The 15,855-nt window shown below is 36.3% G+C and overlaps 2 protein-coding genes across 2 annotated transcripts; one reads left to right on the plus strand and one right to left on the minus strand.

Moving 5' to 3' along the window:
- Positions 1 to 1,882: 1,882 nt before the first annotated feature.
- Positions 1,883 to 7,187, minus strand: LOC141480964 (uncharacterized). Its single transcript, XM_074171735.1, has 2 exons — positions 2,349 to 7,187; positions 1,883 to 2,228 (listed from the first exon to the last, which is right to left on the minus strand). The coding sequence occupies exon 1, from the start codon at positions 5,681 to 5,683 to the stop codon at positions 2,645 to 2,647; it is 3,039 nt and encodes a 1,012-aa protein (XP_074027836.1). The 5' UTR covers positions 5,684 to 7,187; the 3' UTR covers positions 1,883 to 2,228; positions 2,349 to 2,644.
- Positions 7,188 to 13,727: 6,540 nt separating this feature from the next.
- On the plus strand, positions 13,728 to 15,852 carry LOC141480965 (uncharacterized). Its single transcript, XM_074171736.1, has 2 exons — positions 13,728 to 14,007; positions 14,459 to 15,852. The coding sequence occupies exon 2, from the start codon at positions 14,467 to 14,469 to the stop codon at positions 15,484 to 15,486; it is 1,020 nt and encodes a 339-aa protein (XP_074027837.1). The 5' UTR covers positions 13,728 to 14,007; positions 14,459 to 14,466; the 3' UTR covers positions 15,487 to 15,852.
- Positions 15,853 to 15,855: the final 3 nt, after the last annotated feature.

Consider the following 15,855-nt stretch of genomic DNA (forward strand, 5'->3'; position numbering starts at 1 on the left):
ATTCGCGATCGCCGTTGAAATTATTCTGCGGATTCGCGAATTTGCGGTCACGGCCACGGATCCGCGGATAGCCCGCCGATAAAAACGCGGGTCCGCGGCCAATGCCGCGGACCCGCGGTTTTATCGGCGGATTATCCGCGGATCCGCGGCCGCGGCCGCGGATCCGCGACTTTATCCGCGGGTAATTTCAATTCGCGGCCGCGAATTAATTTAATTCGCGAGTCGAAAAATTTTTTGCCCCTGCGGGTCAACCGCACAGTTAACAATACCTTAGGAGTTGAAAATATGTAGTTTATTCCCAGATATCGTACATCACATGTATATATTAAGTAAAACATCACATATATATGAAATAAAATACACTATTTTCTCTATGGATCATCATCAATTGGTTCTTTTTGCAATCCGCTCAGGAGAAAAATTTCACCTAAACTGACCTAACCTAACCAACTGTATGCAATCATTTATATTCACATCTACTTATTCGAACACACTAAATGATAGTTACTTCCATTATTCATCTATTCTTTCATGTTTTTTTTCATTAGCCAGCTGCCACACCCTTATAAACGACAACCATCAGAAGTCGCAACTTGTGTGAGCTAATGACTAATGATGTAACGTCTATTTGTTGAACTACTCTAATGAATAATTTCTTTCATTATTTATATATGGAAACGTCACATTCGAATTGAATGATGCTGAGGGATGGGGCAAGGTTTTTAGCTTCTTTATTATTAATCAAACTCATTAGTTTTACCATACAAAGTTTATTTCTCCTAGATCTTATTTTGAACTAACTCATATTGCAAATAAATACTAACATAGATTGTACTATTTCTGTGGTTAATTTCTACATGCTAAATATGGCTAGAACATGACTAGATTAAAGGAATAAATACTGCCCCAACCTCGCAGTATTCTGTGTGCAACAACCAAAGTATATGCACTCCTTTCAATTCCTTGTTTATTTTTTATTTAATTTTATCATGAAAAAAATTACAACCTTGAAATTAACATGCAAAAAATATTTTATAAACAACTTAAATATATCTTAAAATTAACATGCACTACATATATACATATATTTACAAATCCATCGGTAAGCCGGCAATCATGTCCTTCCATCGCCGCACCCGAGGCTCGTACTTCTCAATGTAAGCCACTAGCTCGCCTTCAAGTTGATCTTCTTTGCGAAGATCCGCTTCAATGCGAGACAGCTGCTTATCTAATTCCCGCTTCTGAGCCTGAATGCCTTCAATTTTTGCACTCATGGCTCGGCGGCGGGAATCGCACTCACCTCGACGCTGTCGCTTCTTGCTCAATTCATCCATCACAGATCGCATGTATGAGAAAGAATTAACAACTTTCCGGTCCTCACATGTGCTCTGTGACAGAGGAACTTCCGCAGCGACCTCTCGTGTGGGCGAAGGAATGTTTTCCTCAGGAAGGGCTGGTGAGGTTGATCTCCCATCCTGATGTGAAGGAGACGGACTAGCTTCCCGATGGACATCTACAACCACTTGCACCTGGTGGACGGGTGCTACAAGGGAGGATGGTCCAGCTTTAGATATTTCCGAAGAACGGGTTGCTTCCGGCCAAGCTCTAATGGCCGTGTTTCTTTCACACCTTTTTCTGAAGACGCTCAGTTTATCGCTCTTCCTCCGGATTGATGGCTTCGACTTCGACTTCGCGGATGGTGGTTTCGTCTTCTTGGAAATCCGCTCTTCAGACTTCACCACCTTGTTGTTGGCCCGTATCCGCTTCTTCGGGTTTTCAAACTCATCCTCGGAGTCGATCTGGGATAACACACCAGGTAGCTGTGCCAACATCACATCTTCCACATCCGATAGATCTAGAAGATCTGGCAGTGGTCCTCCAAGTTTGGATTCAACGTCTCCAACAACCCTTCCAAACTCTGAGACGTCGGTACCGCCTCGATGGATAGGTCCATCATTGATTCCGCTTCCTGGTCTGGGTTGAAATCACGAAAGAGGGACTTGACATTGGAAGTCGTCGTCGTCGGAGCCATCGTTGCCATCTGGGTCCTAGGTGGCTGGATCACCACGTCCTGATGGACAACCACCCTCCTGCGCATGGCTTCATCTAGCTGGGCTTCAGATAGCGGGGTTCCAGCCATTAACCCCTTCCTGCGCATGATCTCCCTCTCTTGGGCTTCAGTACGAATGGTTCCATCCATCAGGGCAGCTCGTAAGAAAGACATGCTTCTGAAAAAAATAAAATATAAGTCAATACAATATATATATATATATATATATATATATATATATATATATATATATATATATATATATATATATATATAGTTATTGAAATTATGAACTTACATTGAATCGAAAAAATTTCCACTGGAAGCAGGTTGGCTCGACTGGGCACTGGAGGTAAGTTCACTCGAAGGACTACTGCAAGCGAATGATTTACTCTGGCCTCCTCTCGCATTTTAAAAGGATAAGCTCCACCCACTTCCCTCTCTACAACCCCACCATCAGTTGTGCACTGTGTGGGGGTTGTGGTGGGGGTGAAGTGGGGGAGAACGATAACATTCATTAACTATATTCAATTGGTATGAATTTTCCAATTATTGTTGAACATAAAAAAAAATGGGTATATATATTTTTAATATTCAATTAGTCAATTGCTCTTCCAATAATTTAATGAGTAGATCTAATTTTCCATTGCCGACATTGCTTTCATCTTTCAACACTTCCAAAAAAATTCTGAAATTCTGATTGGGGCATGTTTGATAAAACTCAATGTCGTTATGTCCCCAAGGTAATGTCTTGGTGGTATTAGGTATTATGAACCTTTTATCATCCTTATGTGATAGAGCAACTTTATTGCACATCAATGTATATACTTCATGTAAATCACTTCGAAATATATTCATCTTTCGCAATATTGTACCACCTGTTTCAACAATCTTTATGTAATCATCAACTGATATTTGATTTCTTATAACGGATTTTTTGATACCTTTTGCCTTCTTTATTTCATCTGATACACTTTGAACGTGATAAACTTTGGCACCTGTGCCGTGTAAACTAATGATGGGATCACTCGGGAGTTCATCCTTCATCTTTCCAAGTATCGACTTCGTTACTGGCACATTGAATTTATTATTCATCACATAGTTGGAAGTGTCAAATTTATCAATGTTCTCACTCATGAAATCATAGAAATTATCAGTCATTATTTTCAATATCAAAGAATCCGTATCGGTATATAGAAGAGAAGCTTGAGATCCGTAATGCTTTTTGATGACGTCATAGAAAAAGTCGTAGATAACAGTTTTCGACATATCCAATATGCTAAATCCCAGATATAATGGTTTATTGTAGCAAACCTTAACTCTACCCATATGAATGGCGACAAAGTCTTCCGAAAATATAGATAATGTTTTGAAATTGGGACGAGCTATAAGAGCGTTGGCACCCATACCTCTTCTTATAGATTCCCAATGTGTAACAATGCGAATGTCTCTTCTATTATTAACATTCTCCATTGTTTTACCATATATGGAATTCACGTTTAGTTTGAAATAGTTCTTCTCAAACTTATTCTTGGCATTATTTCTTAGGGTTGTATTCAAATCAATATATTTCTTCAACCATGGTGATTGATTGAATCTGAGAATTCTATGAGTTCTCATCACCATCAAACCATTACGAACCGCCTGTTTCAAATTTCTATAGTGAACAATATATTTTTTTTTATCATTCAAATTCGGTATGAGTTTGGGTATTTTAGACTTTGAACCAGGTGGTATAATGCTCTCCACCAAAAATGGCAAATCTGAATGTAAATCGTGCAATTCTATAGGATAGTGCACATCTACTTCAAGAATGTATCCTTGACAGCCATCATCTGGGATGCTATTGATATCTAGCTGACTTATTTCATCGGCGGTCAACCAAGTGAATCCGTCAACAGGTAGTGATTGACACATACTATGGCCATATAGATTGGTTGCATCCAAATACATTATGAAGGATGAAGGTTCGTTGGGATTATAATTCGGAAGAAATTGATTATTTGCAATATGCTTCCTTTCCGAACATTGGCTAACACCGCCACGTATACCATTTTGGAAAAAATGCACCATATCGATATCAGTTAGTAATTCTAACTCGACCCCTGTAAACTTCAACATAGCATCCCAAGATAGACCTGGAGATGTGAAATAATGAGCAGGATCCAATTTGTATGTACCCAAACTCATATTTCTGAAATTTTCAAAAATATCACACAACAACAGAACATCAGATTTCAAGTAAATGTCAGAATATTCACCTAAATCCTGACAATTGAACATGCCCCATACCTGTTTCACTCTATCATAATCCTCATCAGAAATATGCTTCTCATTCAGTTTATCATAAAAGTCCAACTTCGATGGTATACTTGAATAATTCAATTTATCCAGACAATCGATAAAGTTATAAGGAAAAACACCTTTCTGCCTCATTAGCTGAAATTTATCATTTTCTGGAAAATATTTTTTAGTTTCAACAAAATGTTTTTCATCCAAATTATCACCCAACTCTTGTAGAGATGCAGCCAAAAATTTGAAGCTGTCCACAAATCTCAATTTCAAATATTTTTTTTTTATTTGACCATTTCGATACAATGTATTTTCCATGAATAGATGTTTCGTGAAAGAAACATATTTCTCTTTAGTTTGAGCGATGACATCAACTTTATTTTTATCGGTACATAACTCCTTTATGAATAAGTGGCAGTCATACCCGCTGAGATTATGGAAAATGATTGGAATGAATTCGGGCAATTTGAAATTGAGATTACAAATGGAATGAGTAGCTCCATTTCTTTTTTTCCCCGTTAGATGGCAATGATCACGTACTTTAATATCACCCTCTTCAAATTTATTTCCACATATCCCACATGTGGTGGCAATATTGAAGTCATGCTCTTCCTCAGCAGTCAAAGGACTCATCGGAACCACATTTTTCAAATATTTGTGATAAATATTGGTTACGTCAGCCTCCAAGTTTGAAACAAACACTTTAGCTGCATCAGCACCTCTGTATAATACAAATTTGGAGATTGAATCATCGAAAGAACACTTTATGATATATGAGAAAGCATATGGTTCATGAAGATAAGTTTTATTTGTGAAAGAGTGTGCAGGATTTGGTTCATTTGTGTGCACTGGTTTCAAAATAGATTCAAAATCAGCATACACAACGAATGGAACTTTCAATTGTTTTTCGAAATTTTCAAATTTCAAAATATTTTCAGGTACACATTTACCAAATTTGTCAATTCTTAAATTAGTGTTCGGTGTTGTTGTTGATATGTGATTACAATCATTTAACTGGTGTCGCAATAAAGCCCGCTCATCACTAAAGTACAATAAACAACCATCACAAAAATATTTTTTGTGGTGGTGTGCAGATATTTGGGATGATACTAGTCTCGATAAATCCTTTATCCAACAATAATGACTATTACCAGATTCGTCTGTGATATTCAATAGATTCACGTGACTGTTAAGCCTAGATTTTGAATAATGTAATGGGCCTACAACTTCATATTCGATTTTGCCATTTTTGAAAGTGTTCTCCAACCCATAAACATTGATAGAGCAATTATTCATAACCTCAAATTTAGGGATATCTTTCAACTTAACTGGAAATTCCATACCTGCTACATTCAATACGGTTGAAAAGTGCGGGTATGACGAAAGTTCACACACTCTCGCACTGGCAGGATATAAAGCTGAAGTCACAGCCCATGCAAAGCAGTAATGGTCCTGATTCACAACATTCACCACACTTTTCTTGGACTCGATGAATTTGGGAAGTTTGATGTAAGAAGACCCACCAAGGGGGCTAAACTTATTAACATTCACCTCCAAATACAAAATTTTCTCAATTGTCCAACCTGAAAACAGAGATTATTTTTCGACACACTCAATTGATGATGTTTAGAATAGATCACATACCTGAATCTCGATGTTGAAATTCCATCGCTTGGGCAGTCAAACTATCAGCAAAATTGGTATATACCACATTCAAATCATTCGATTGATCAATAACTTGATTGGAACTATTGAATGCTTTAACATCACAGTACTCTTTAGTTTGTAGATTGTAGCGCCCAAACACCTCCATATTCACTTTCACAATTTTATGAATGACCAACACTTCTTCCAGTAGTTTCAACACTTTCTGCTTCAATTCATTGAAGAATGTGTTGTAATCCATATGGTGATTTTGACTATCCACCCTATAGCTCACAATCCTACACTTGAACGCTGTGCCTACAATTTTAACACCTTCCCCATAATGCACACATGCATTCGTTCTATGGTGCAAAGTTCTACGATGTACATTCATCTGATCACTTAAAATTGTCAAATTGCAGCACTGGCATGTCTGCATTACCGGAGGTGCTGGGGGGTTTAACCTCATCCTCTTCGGAGTTGATGCTTCTCCATCATTCTCAGTTGATGGTCCTCCATAATTCATCAACGTACATGAATCGCGCTGATGACGACGCAGGTTGTCACTGCGTGTGAAATTTTTCCCACATTCGTTGCACATATACATTTTGTATGAAATTATATGAACCACAAGATTAGGAGGAGAATGCGAACTGAGTGAAACATTCACATCGCACTCCCGTTAAAAGTATTTCCCCCCACCACTACATGTTCAAGGTTATATGACATGCATATATATCAAGGTCGTAAGATGCTCTCCAAGGTTGAACCTCAAGGTCACATATTAGGAATAGCTTGAATTCTCAAGTTCAAATTTCATGTTCGAAGTTATATAGCATACACATAGCTCAAGGTTGATCTTGAAGGTAAAGCACAAGTTCAGAGTCATGTATTGCAGATATAATGGATAAAATGAAGATCATATGATGTGACATCTTTCAAGGTTCAACATCGAGGTCACGTATTGAGCAAGGATAAATCTCAAGGTCGAATCGCATGGTCATATTGAACGTGCATAATGCAAGATCATGAGGTATCTTTCAAGACCAAACTTCAAGGTCACATATTGAGGAACAGACTCAAATCTCAAGGTCGACACCTATGATCAAGGTCATATCATCTGACACGTAACTGAAGGTCATATGACGTCATTCAAGGACAAGGTCAAATGGTGGGGGGAGGTCCTCAAGCGGCCTTAGACAACTACTCCTAGTTAATGAATATTACTGGAGTTTTTTCCCAACCCCACACCGTTATTTTAACACCTCGACACGTGTTTCGATCACCAAGTGATCATCTTCAAGAGGAAGATCAAACTGTTTGATGGGAATTTTGAATTGACAAAAAAGACAACGGGAGGTGGTGTTCTCATTGCAATTAAAAAAGAAATAAAAATTTTGAGAATTGTAACACAAAGTACTACATTTGAAGCAGTTGATGTTGTTGAATTAAGGATTAGCCATATGTATACTGTCAGGAATCGTATGCGATGGGTATGAATCTGCTCTCGAATTTTTGCAAAGTAATTTGGTAGATTGTGATATAAATGAGGTATATACAGGGTGTCCCTGGACTTCCTCTTTTCCTCTCGGGAATGTATAGATGGAGTCAAAATATCACCAGTACTTCATATAACTTTTTTTCCTAAAATCCTTCGTTACCAAGTAACGGGACCTCGAAGTTACAAAATGAAAAATGTTTTTCTTTGATAACTTTTCAAGTGAATATTCAAAATCATCCAAATTTTGGTAATTGACTAAACAAATGAATTCCTTCGATGAGCTTTCATGCAGGAGTCAGTTGTTTTGCTACAAAGTCAGGAACGGACTACCCCCGATGGTCCACACCCCAAAACTTTGAAATGACAGATATTTTTCATTATTTTTCAACAAATTAAGGTTACTTGGACAATTTTATGAATAAAAGTACTCGTGTGGAAAGTCGATCGGAGCAACGAGTCTTGATAAAAATGTAGTTTCACTCGACGACATCAAACCCGCTCGTCCACCATTATTTGAAATGAATAATTATCAAAGCAGAAATAATAATGATAACGTTAATTCAACAACATTTATCCTGAGATGTCTACCATTATTCGAAAATATTAGTTTTTAAGGAAAATGGAAATGATAGGTAAAATGTTCATAACGAATTTTTATAATGCAAACACGTTTAACTAACGAAACTCAAGAGCCTCAAGAGCAAACAGAAATGAAAAATCCGCTACAGAAACTGCTCGATATGACCACTTTCTCTCTCTATACATTTTCTTAGTCTGCGAAGACACCCTCTCTGTACTTGAAATAGCATTCCAGGGTCGTTTCGTATGGCTTCACAATGTAATGTTATTCTATTCAACAATGCATCTCTTGTGTGAATAGGTGTAGCGTAAACAAGGCTTTTTAGATGCCCCCACAGAAAGAAATCCAATGGATTTAAATCCGGAGACCGCGATGGCCATGAATATGGCCCACCTCTACCAATCCATCTATTGTGGAAAAAATGGTTCAGATGGTCACGCACAATCAAACTAAAATGAGGAGGAGCGCCATCATGCATAAAACACATATCTCTTCGGGTTTGCAATGGAACATGTTCCAAAAGTCCATTCAAATCGTTCTGAATGAACTCCAAATAACGTTCTCCATTCAATCGGTCCTGTAGAACGAATTGTCCTATAAAATGGTTTCCTATGATACCAGCCCAAACATTCACGTTGAATTTCCGTTGGTGTTTGGTTTGCAATATCCCATGGGGATTTTCTTCGGCCCATATATGGAGATTATGAGAGTTGATAACTCCATCTCTACTGAAACCTGCTTCATCAGTGAATAAAACTCGATTAATAAAAGTCATATCCTCTCTTTGCCTATCCATGAACCAATTGGCATATTCCAGTCGTGCTGGAAAATCTTGAGGTGTCATGGCATGTACCTTCTGGATGTGAAATGGGTGAAGCAGTTGTTCCCTAATTATTCTATGAATAGTGGACTTGGATGTATGGAACTGTTCTGATAGATTTCTGATGCTCATTGAAGGATCATCAGCGACGGCTTCCAAAATATTTTCCTCCAATACAACAGTACGTACAGTCCTAGGAGCGCCCTCACCACCTCGTTTTGGCAAAACTGTACCTACAATAATATCGAAATAAAACAACGTGCTCAAATTAATTATCAATTATTACATACCTGTCTCCCTCAAGCTGCGATCGACACGCTCGAATGTTTCTCTTGACGGTACCGTTCGATTGGGAAAATGCTCGGAATACAGACGACGAGCTTCTGCAGCATTACAAAATGCTCGTCCATAAAATACATGCATATCTGCATATTCATTGAATGTAAACTGTTCGGCCATATCAAAAAAATTCAAAATATCCTATAGAATATTGACAATACAATGATAGTCATATGACAACGCACCACTCAACAAAACAAAATCGCATTCCAGTTTCTCATTTTTTATCAAAACTTTCTAAAAGGTTTTTTTGTCAACATCTGTGAAAAAAATGGAACATAATTATTCCCTGGATATTTTTCACCTGATCATGTGCAGCCGTTTTTGTAGTTCATTCGTTTGCTTTTTATTAGTATAGTAAATATTTTTTCCGATGTGCGTTTTTTCAGCTAAATTTAGATTCGTGTTGAAGAATTTCTCCCATAAAATTATAATTATCAGTGAAACTCCTCAACAGTTTAGCTGTGAAGAAGAATTTGAAACATTCGAATGTTGAGTTTCATGAGATTCAGATAACTGATCAACACGAAACGTGATTATTCCACACGTATTATGTACATACAAAATATGGAATGACTTCGATATTTCATAGTAGAGTAGCTTGTTAGTTTAAAAACACCACGAATCTACAGAACTTGATATTTCTTTTGAAAAAATATCTGCTATCACAATTGTGACTTAAACTTCCATATAGGTACTGTACTTTTTGTTTACGACTTCATTTTAGCATACTTTGTATTATTCCTGTTATAAATGTTGTTGAATTAACGTTATCATTATTATTTCTGCTTTGATAATTATTCATTTCAAATAATGGTGGACGAGCGGGTTTGATGTCGTCGAGTAGAAATACATTTTTATCAAGACTCGTTGCTCAGATCGACTTTCCACACGAGTACTTTTATTCATAAAATTGTCCAAGTAACCTTATTTTGTTGAAAAATATTGAAAAATATCTGTCATTTCAAAGTTTTGGGGTGTGGACCATCGGAGGTAGTCCGTTCCTGACTTTGTAGCAAAACAACTGACTCCTGCATGAAAGCTCATCGACGGAATTCATTTGTTTAGTCAATTACCAAAATTTGGATGATTTTGAATATTCACTTGAAAAGTTATCAAAGAAAAACATTTTTCATTTTGTAACTTCGAGGGCCCGTAACTTGGTTACGAAGACTTTTAGGAAAAAAAGTTATATGAAGTACTGGTGATATTTTGACCCCATCTATACATTCCCGAGAGGAAAAGAGGAAGTCCAGGGACACCCTGTATTATGGTTGATTTTAACATCAGGGATATCACTGTAATGAATTATAACCGTCGTTGTAATAATAATAATAATAACTTGAGGTGTTTTGAAGATTTTGTTGATTTCAATGGATTTCAGTTATATAATGATATACTAAACCAACAGTCGGCAATAGGCGGACCGCGGTCCGTTTGTGGACCACGAAAAGTCGAACATCGGACCACCAAATATTGCAATGTACTATATACCAAGTATAAAAATTATTACGTAGATAAGGTACTATCTGTTTAAAATCTGTTTTTCCGTTAATCAGCTGTCGCCCCCATACAAACGACAAATCTCAGAAGTTGAGAAATTTGTGCGAGCTAAGGACTAACGAGGTATTATCTTTTAACGTGCGATTCCTAGTACTATACCTTTATTAATTGAAGTAATAAATCAGCAAACAGTATGTTAGGCTTCATATTACTAAGACAAACGTCATATTTTTCCAATATAAAAGCTTTAAAAATTTTGTACTACACATTAGTCAGATCGAAACTTGAATTCGGATCAAAAATTTGGTTAGGAGAATATCAAACTACACTTTTCGAAGTAGAAAAAATTCAAAACAAATGTTTGAATTTTTTTTACTACAAAAAATATCGTATCTATCCTGACTACAGAACAGTTAGAACAACACATTTAGAAATGAACTCAGAATAGTATCCCTTGACGATAGAAGAAACCAAAATAAATTAATATTTCTATTCAAAATACTGAATCATGAAGTCAACTCTCCTGAACTCATCACACTCTTATGTTCAATATACCCCTAGTTTGTACTATTGTTAGAACCGCGCATAATCATGTTGCCAAACATTCAACTTATTGATGGATATAGATTGGATAGTTTCATTGAGCGCTTTCAAAAAATTCGTTACATAGCACATAAGAAACTTCAATTGAGCATGTATTAGGTATTAGAATGTAAGCCATACAAATGTATCAATTTAAATTCATATTTCAGTTTTTTTATTCATGTAATAAGGCCTTGTAGGCCCGTTTGAATAATTATTAAATATGTTTAAAATATGTTTTTCTGTTAACCAGCTATCGCACCCCTGCGAACGACAACCCTCAGATTTCGAAACTTATGCGAGCTAAGTACTAACGAGGTCTTATTTTTCAACGTGTGATTCCTGAATAAATAAATACTCTACAGAAATCCCTCGTTTGTGGGCAATTTCCCGTAAAGAACAATCTTGATTAGAAATATTTATTTAACTGACAAATCATAAATTGGAAAAAAAAAATTTCAACTCTGTTAATCTTTATGAGTGAATATTTGCTTGCCTAAAAACATTTATTTGGTTCCTCACAATTCTAATAACAACACGTTTTCTAGTTTTCATATATGATGGAATCAACCGATACTTGATGAAAATCCGTAACATATTCAAAAAACACTTTATCGTAAGATTTTCACAAAAACGCAACACGTGTTTCGCTATACAATGGTTTCTTCAGGCGTGTTTTACTATCCTATAGTTTTTTGCCATTTGGTGTTACAAACTAATTTTACGATGTCTTTAATGACACAAAACATTTGATTTTTCAACGAATATATAAAAACGAAGTGTACCCCAAATCCAACATACTCTAAACTAAAGATGATTCCTTTCTTTTGAATAGGATGGTGGTTTAATATTGCGTGCAGGCACCTATCCGTGTGCGTCGGTTTTTGGTATACTTTGTAAGTTAGTCTAGCACCACATATCGGCTAAAGAGACCTACTATCAGCAGCAGGAGTATATCGCATACCGTGCCCTTGTAGGAAGGTATAAATCGGAACCACTTATACCTCTTCTAGGTAAGTAAATTAATTTCACAATATTGCTATATCTACTAGTCTTAAATCAATTTTACAATGTGTCCTTATGTAATAGTCATGTAAATCTAGTAATTAAAATATTATTTTAACAATTAACAATTTTAATAATTTTATGTAATAGTCAGATCAGGTGAATCTAATAATTAAAATGTAAAATAACGACACATTGTGGAATTAATTTGAGACTAGTAGATAAGGCAATATTATGAAATTAATTTTTAAGACACTTAAAACGCAGATACCTAGAAGAGTTGTCTAAGGCATAAATAAGGGTAACTTTGTAAGTAGGTATGATTAGTTTGATCTTCCTCTTGAAGATGGTCATTTGGTGATCGAAACACATGCCGACGTGTTAAAATAACTGTTTGGTGTTGGGAAAAAACTCCAGTAATATTCACTATAGAAGACAATTACAAAAGGAAAGTAGAATTCGGAACCACTGACGTGAAATGAACGTATTAAAAACACTTTTCCCTGCCACAACAAAAATGCTGTAGTGAAATGCTAGGATTTGTAGCTTTAGTCTCATCTCTTGATGATTCTAACTCAGTTAGCGAAACGCGCGTCGAGAAAGAACATTCTCGTTCATTTTCGTTCAATAGAACTACGTAAAGATTCACTTTTTACAATTACATATTCCACTATCAACTAAGATTGTGAGATAAGTTTTTGAAAAATTTTTTGACTCATCGGAATGCCAAAAAACAGTCGCAAGCAAAGGTTTTTAGGGATACAATTTCCTTTATTTTTGTATAAGAGTAAATTTTATTTTGATTATAATATGGACTGATATACCGTTTATTCATTCACGAGGATCTTGAATGACTCATTCGCTATACCATTGAAAATATCTTGCATAACACCTTAGTCAATACTATCAAAAATGTTAGAGATACTGTTTGTTACATATATAAATGGGAAAGTTTACAACGTTCAAGAATGAACTCAGGTGATTTGATTGAATCAGTCGTCTCTTACTCCAAGAAATTTAGTCAAAGAATAATTGATCAGAAAAACATATATTCACACCGAAACACCCAATAATTTTGAATAGGTGCTAAAAATATAATTTTCTTAAATTATCACTGATAAGAGCAAATAAAGGACACAAATAAATGCGAGATGATTTGGCATCAGTTTTAGAAAGCAGGAACGTATACTGGAGGGGGTAAAGGAAGGAAATGTCTCCCCATGTAATAGATAAAAACGGAAAAAGTAGTTTTTGAACAGATTTTCGTTCGACTTGAAAATTATTTGAAATAGGATAAAATTTGTTGTGATGTGGGCTTCGATTTGAGACGTATAACAGCGACAAATAGGTCCCAGTTCATCTCTCATTGACTGCGCTTCCAGGTTGTTTCCATTTCATGTGACGCACAGGCCCGGATTACCCATAAGGCCAACCTAGGCCATGGCCTAGGGCGCAAGCTTGCGGGGGGCGCAGGGGTGGTGCCCGGTGAATGACTCACGATCACGTGTCACTGCTATCCCATCCCGCCGAACTCACGCCCTCTGTGACCTCTGTGAACAGTAGTCAGTAACAAGCTATCAAGTGTGTGTGGTGTGAGGTTAGGTTATCGTGTGGTGATTTTGTTGTGCATTACGCATTACGATTACGAAGTATTCTTCTTGTTGGATTCTACCCATTTCTAAACGGCTAAGGTAAGTTTTTAAAACAATTCATAAAATACCTAATTTTTTATTTTATAATATTTTATTAAAATTTATAATATTATATAGTATAATACCTACTATTAAGTCATAATTATATAATATAATAGCTATATAATATATAACTTTTATAATTATAACTATTACATTTATATAATATATAATATTTATAATTATAATAGTAATAAAATCAGTCTTTGACGAATTTATCAAATTTGTGCCTCAGTTTTGCCTTTTGCCAAATAAAAAATAATACTGTACTGTGCGACAGTGCGTTTATTATGTATGAGTTAGGTAGTCGGTCAGTTTGGACAGGACGAAGCACGAAGCCAAATAGAGTACAGTAGTATATGATGAAAATATGAATACATTACATTTAAAGTCAAATCAGTTCCAATTCCTTGTTATATGTGGTACTAATAATATCGTGGTTTTTATGCAGGTATTAAAATGAGCCAACCAAAAAAACGCCCATCTGGGGCTGAATTCAGAAAAAGAGCTAAATTGAAAACAGAAGAGAGCAAGAAGTTCTCTGGGACAATGAAAAATTGGCTGTCTAAAGAACAAGATAAGACCCAAACCAAAAAAGATGACGGTTTATTTTTGAACACCAGTACTCCTAGTAGTACTAGTACCTCTGTTCACCTGCAGTCTTTTACTTCAGGAACAGAAACGGAACCGCCGGAACCGGACACAAGATCTTTAGCATTTGAATCCGAACCACAGAGAGACCCCGACCCTGAGAGCCCTTCAAATAGCATTGATAAGCCAACACCACTAGAACATGAACCTGAACTTGAACCATTTTGTTTTAATCCCGATCCAGCAAACTGGGTTGTAAATAATGAACTACGTGATTACGTGTCTCAACATGGGATAATTCAAAATAAAGAAGGAAATTTCTCAAAGGCAAAGAAGGAATATGGCAACCGTTTTTGGAGTTTTTCAAGTGCACATTTTTATAGATATTTAGCAAATGGGGAAAAACAAAATAGAGCATGGCTCGTCTACTCTGAAAGCAAATGTGCAGTTTTTTGTGGCCCTTGCCGTCTTTTCCATTCAGAATCTCAGTCGGAATCATCTTTTGTGAAAAATGGCTTTAGTGACTGGAAAAATGTTACAGCAAGGCTAAAAGAGCACGAAAACTCAGTTTCACACAAAAACAATACAATCACTTTAAAAGAGAGCGGGGAGAAACTAGGAAAGGTTAATTCCCAATTGACTGAAATGATTGATCAAGAAATTAATTACTGGCAAATGCTACTACAAAGAGTTGTTGTGGTCATAAAAGCTCTAGCTTCACGAGGATTACCATTTAGGGGGTCAACAGAGCTATTTGGTTCCAACTCGAATGGAAACTACATGATGTTACTAGAAGTCCTTGCTGAATTTGATCCCTTTTTGCGTGAATATATCAGAAAGTATGGAAACCCTGGTAAAGGACGTATTTCTTTCATCCACTATTTGTGATGAGTTCATTGAGCTCCTTGGCAAGAAAGTTACAGACTATATATTAGAGGAGGCTAAAAGCTCTCAGTATTTTTCATTGATTGTCGATTCAACGCCTGATATTTCCCACGTAGAACAACTATCATTTGTAATACGCTATGTGAAACAACAAAATGGAGAGCCTGTTGAACGATTTCTCAAGTTTTTACCACATATTGGACATAAGGCTCTTGACATGTTTAACTCTGTGATTGACACTCTGCAACGTTACGGCCTGGACATACAAAAGTGCCGCGGGCAATCCTACGATAACGCTTCGAACATGTCTGGAATATATTCAGGACTACAGGCTAAAATTCTTGATGTCAGTCCACTTGCATCATATATCTC

Source organism: Leptinotarsa decemlineata, unplaced genomic scaffold (assembly GCF_025532065.1).
Source record: "Leptinotarsa decemlineata unplaced genomic scaffold, Ldec_3_MD MMD2_tig00000035_RagTag_RagTag, whole genome shotgun sequence".
Classification (NCBI taxonomy): Eukaryota; Metazoa; Arthropoda; class Insecta; order Coleoptera; family Chrysomelidae; genus Leptinotarsa; species Leptinotarsa decemlineata.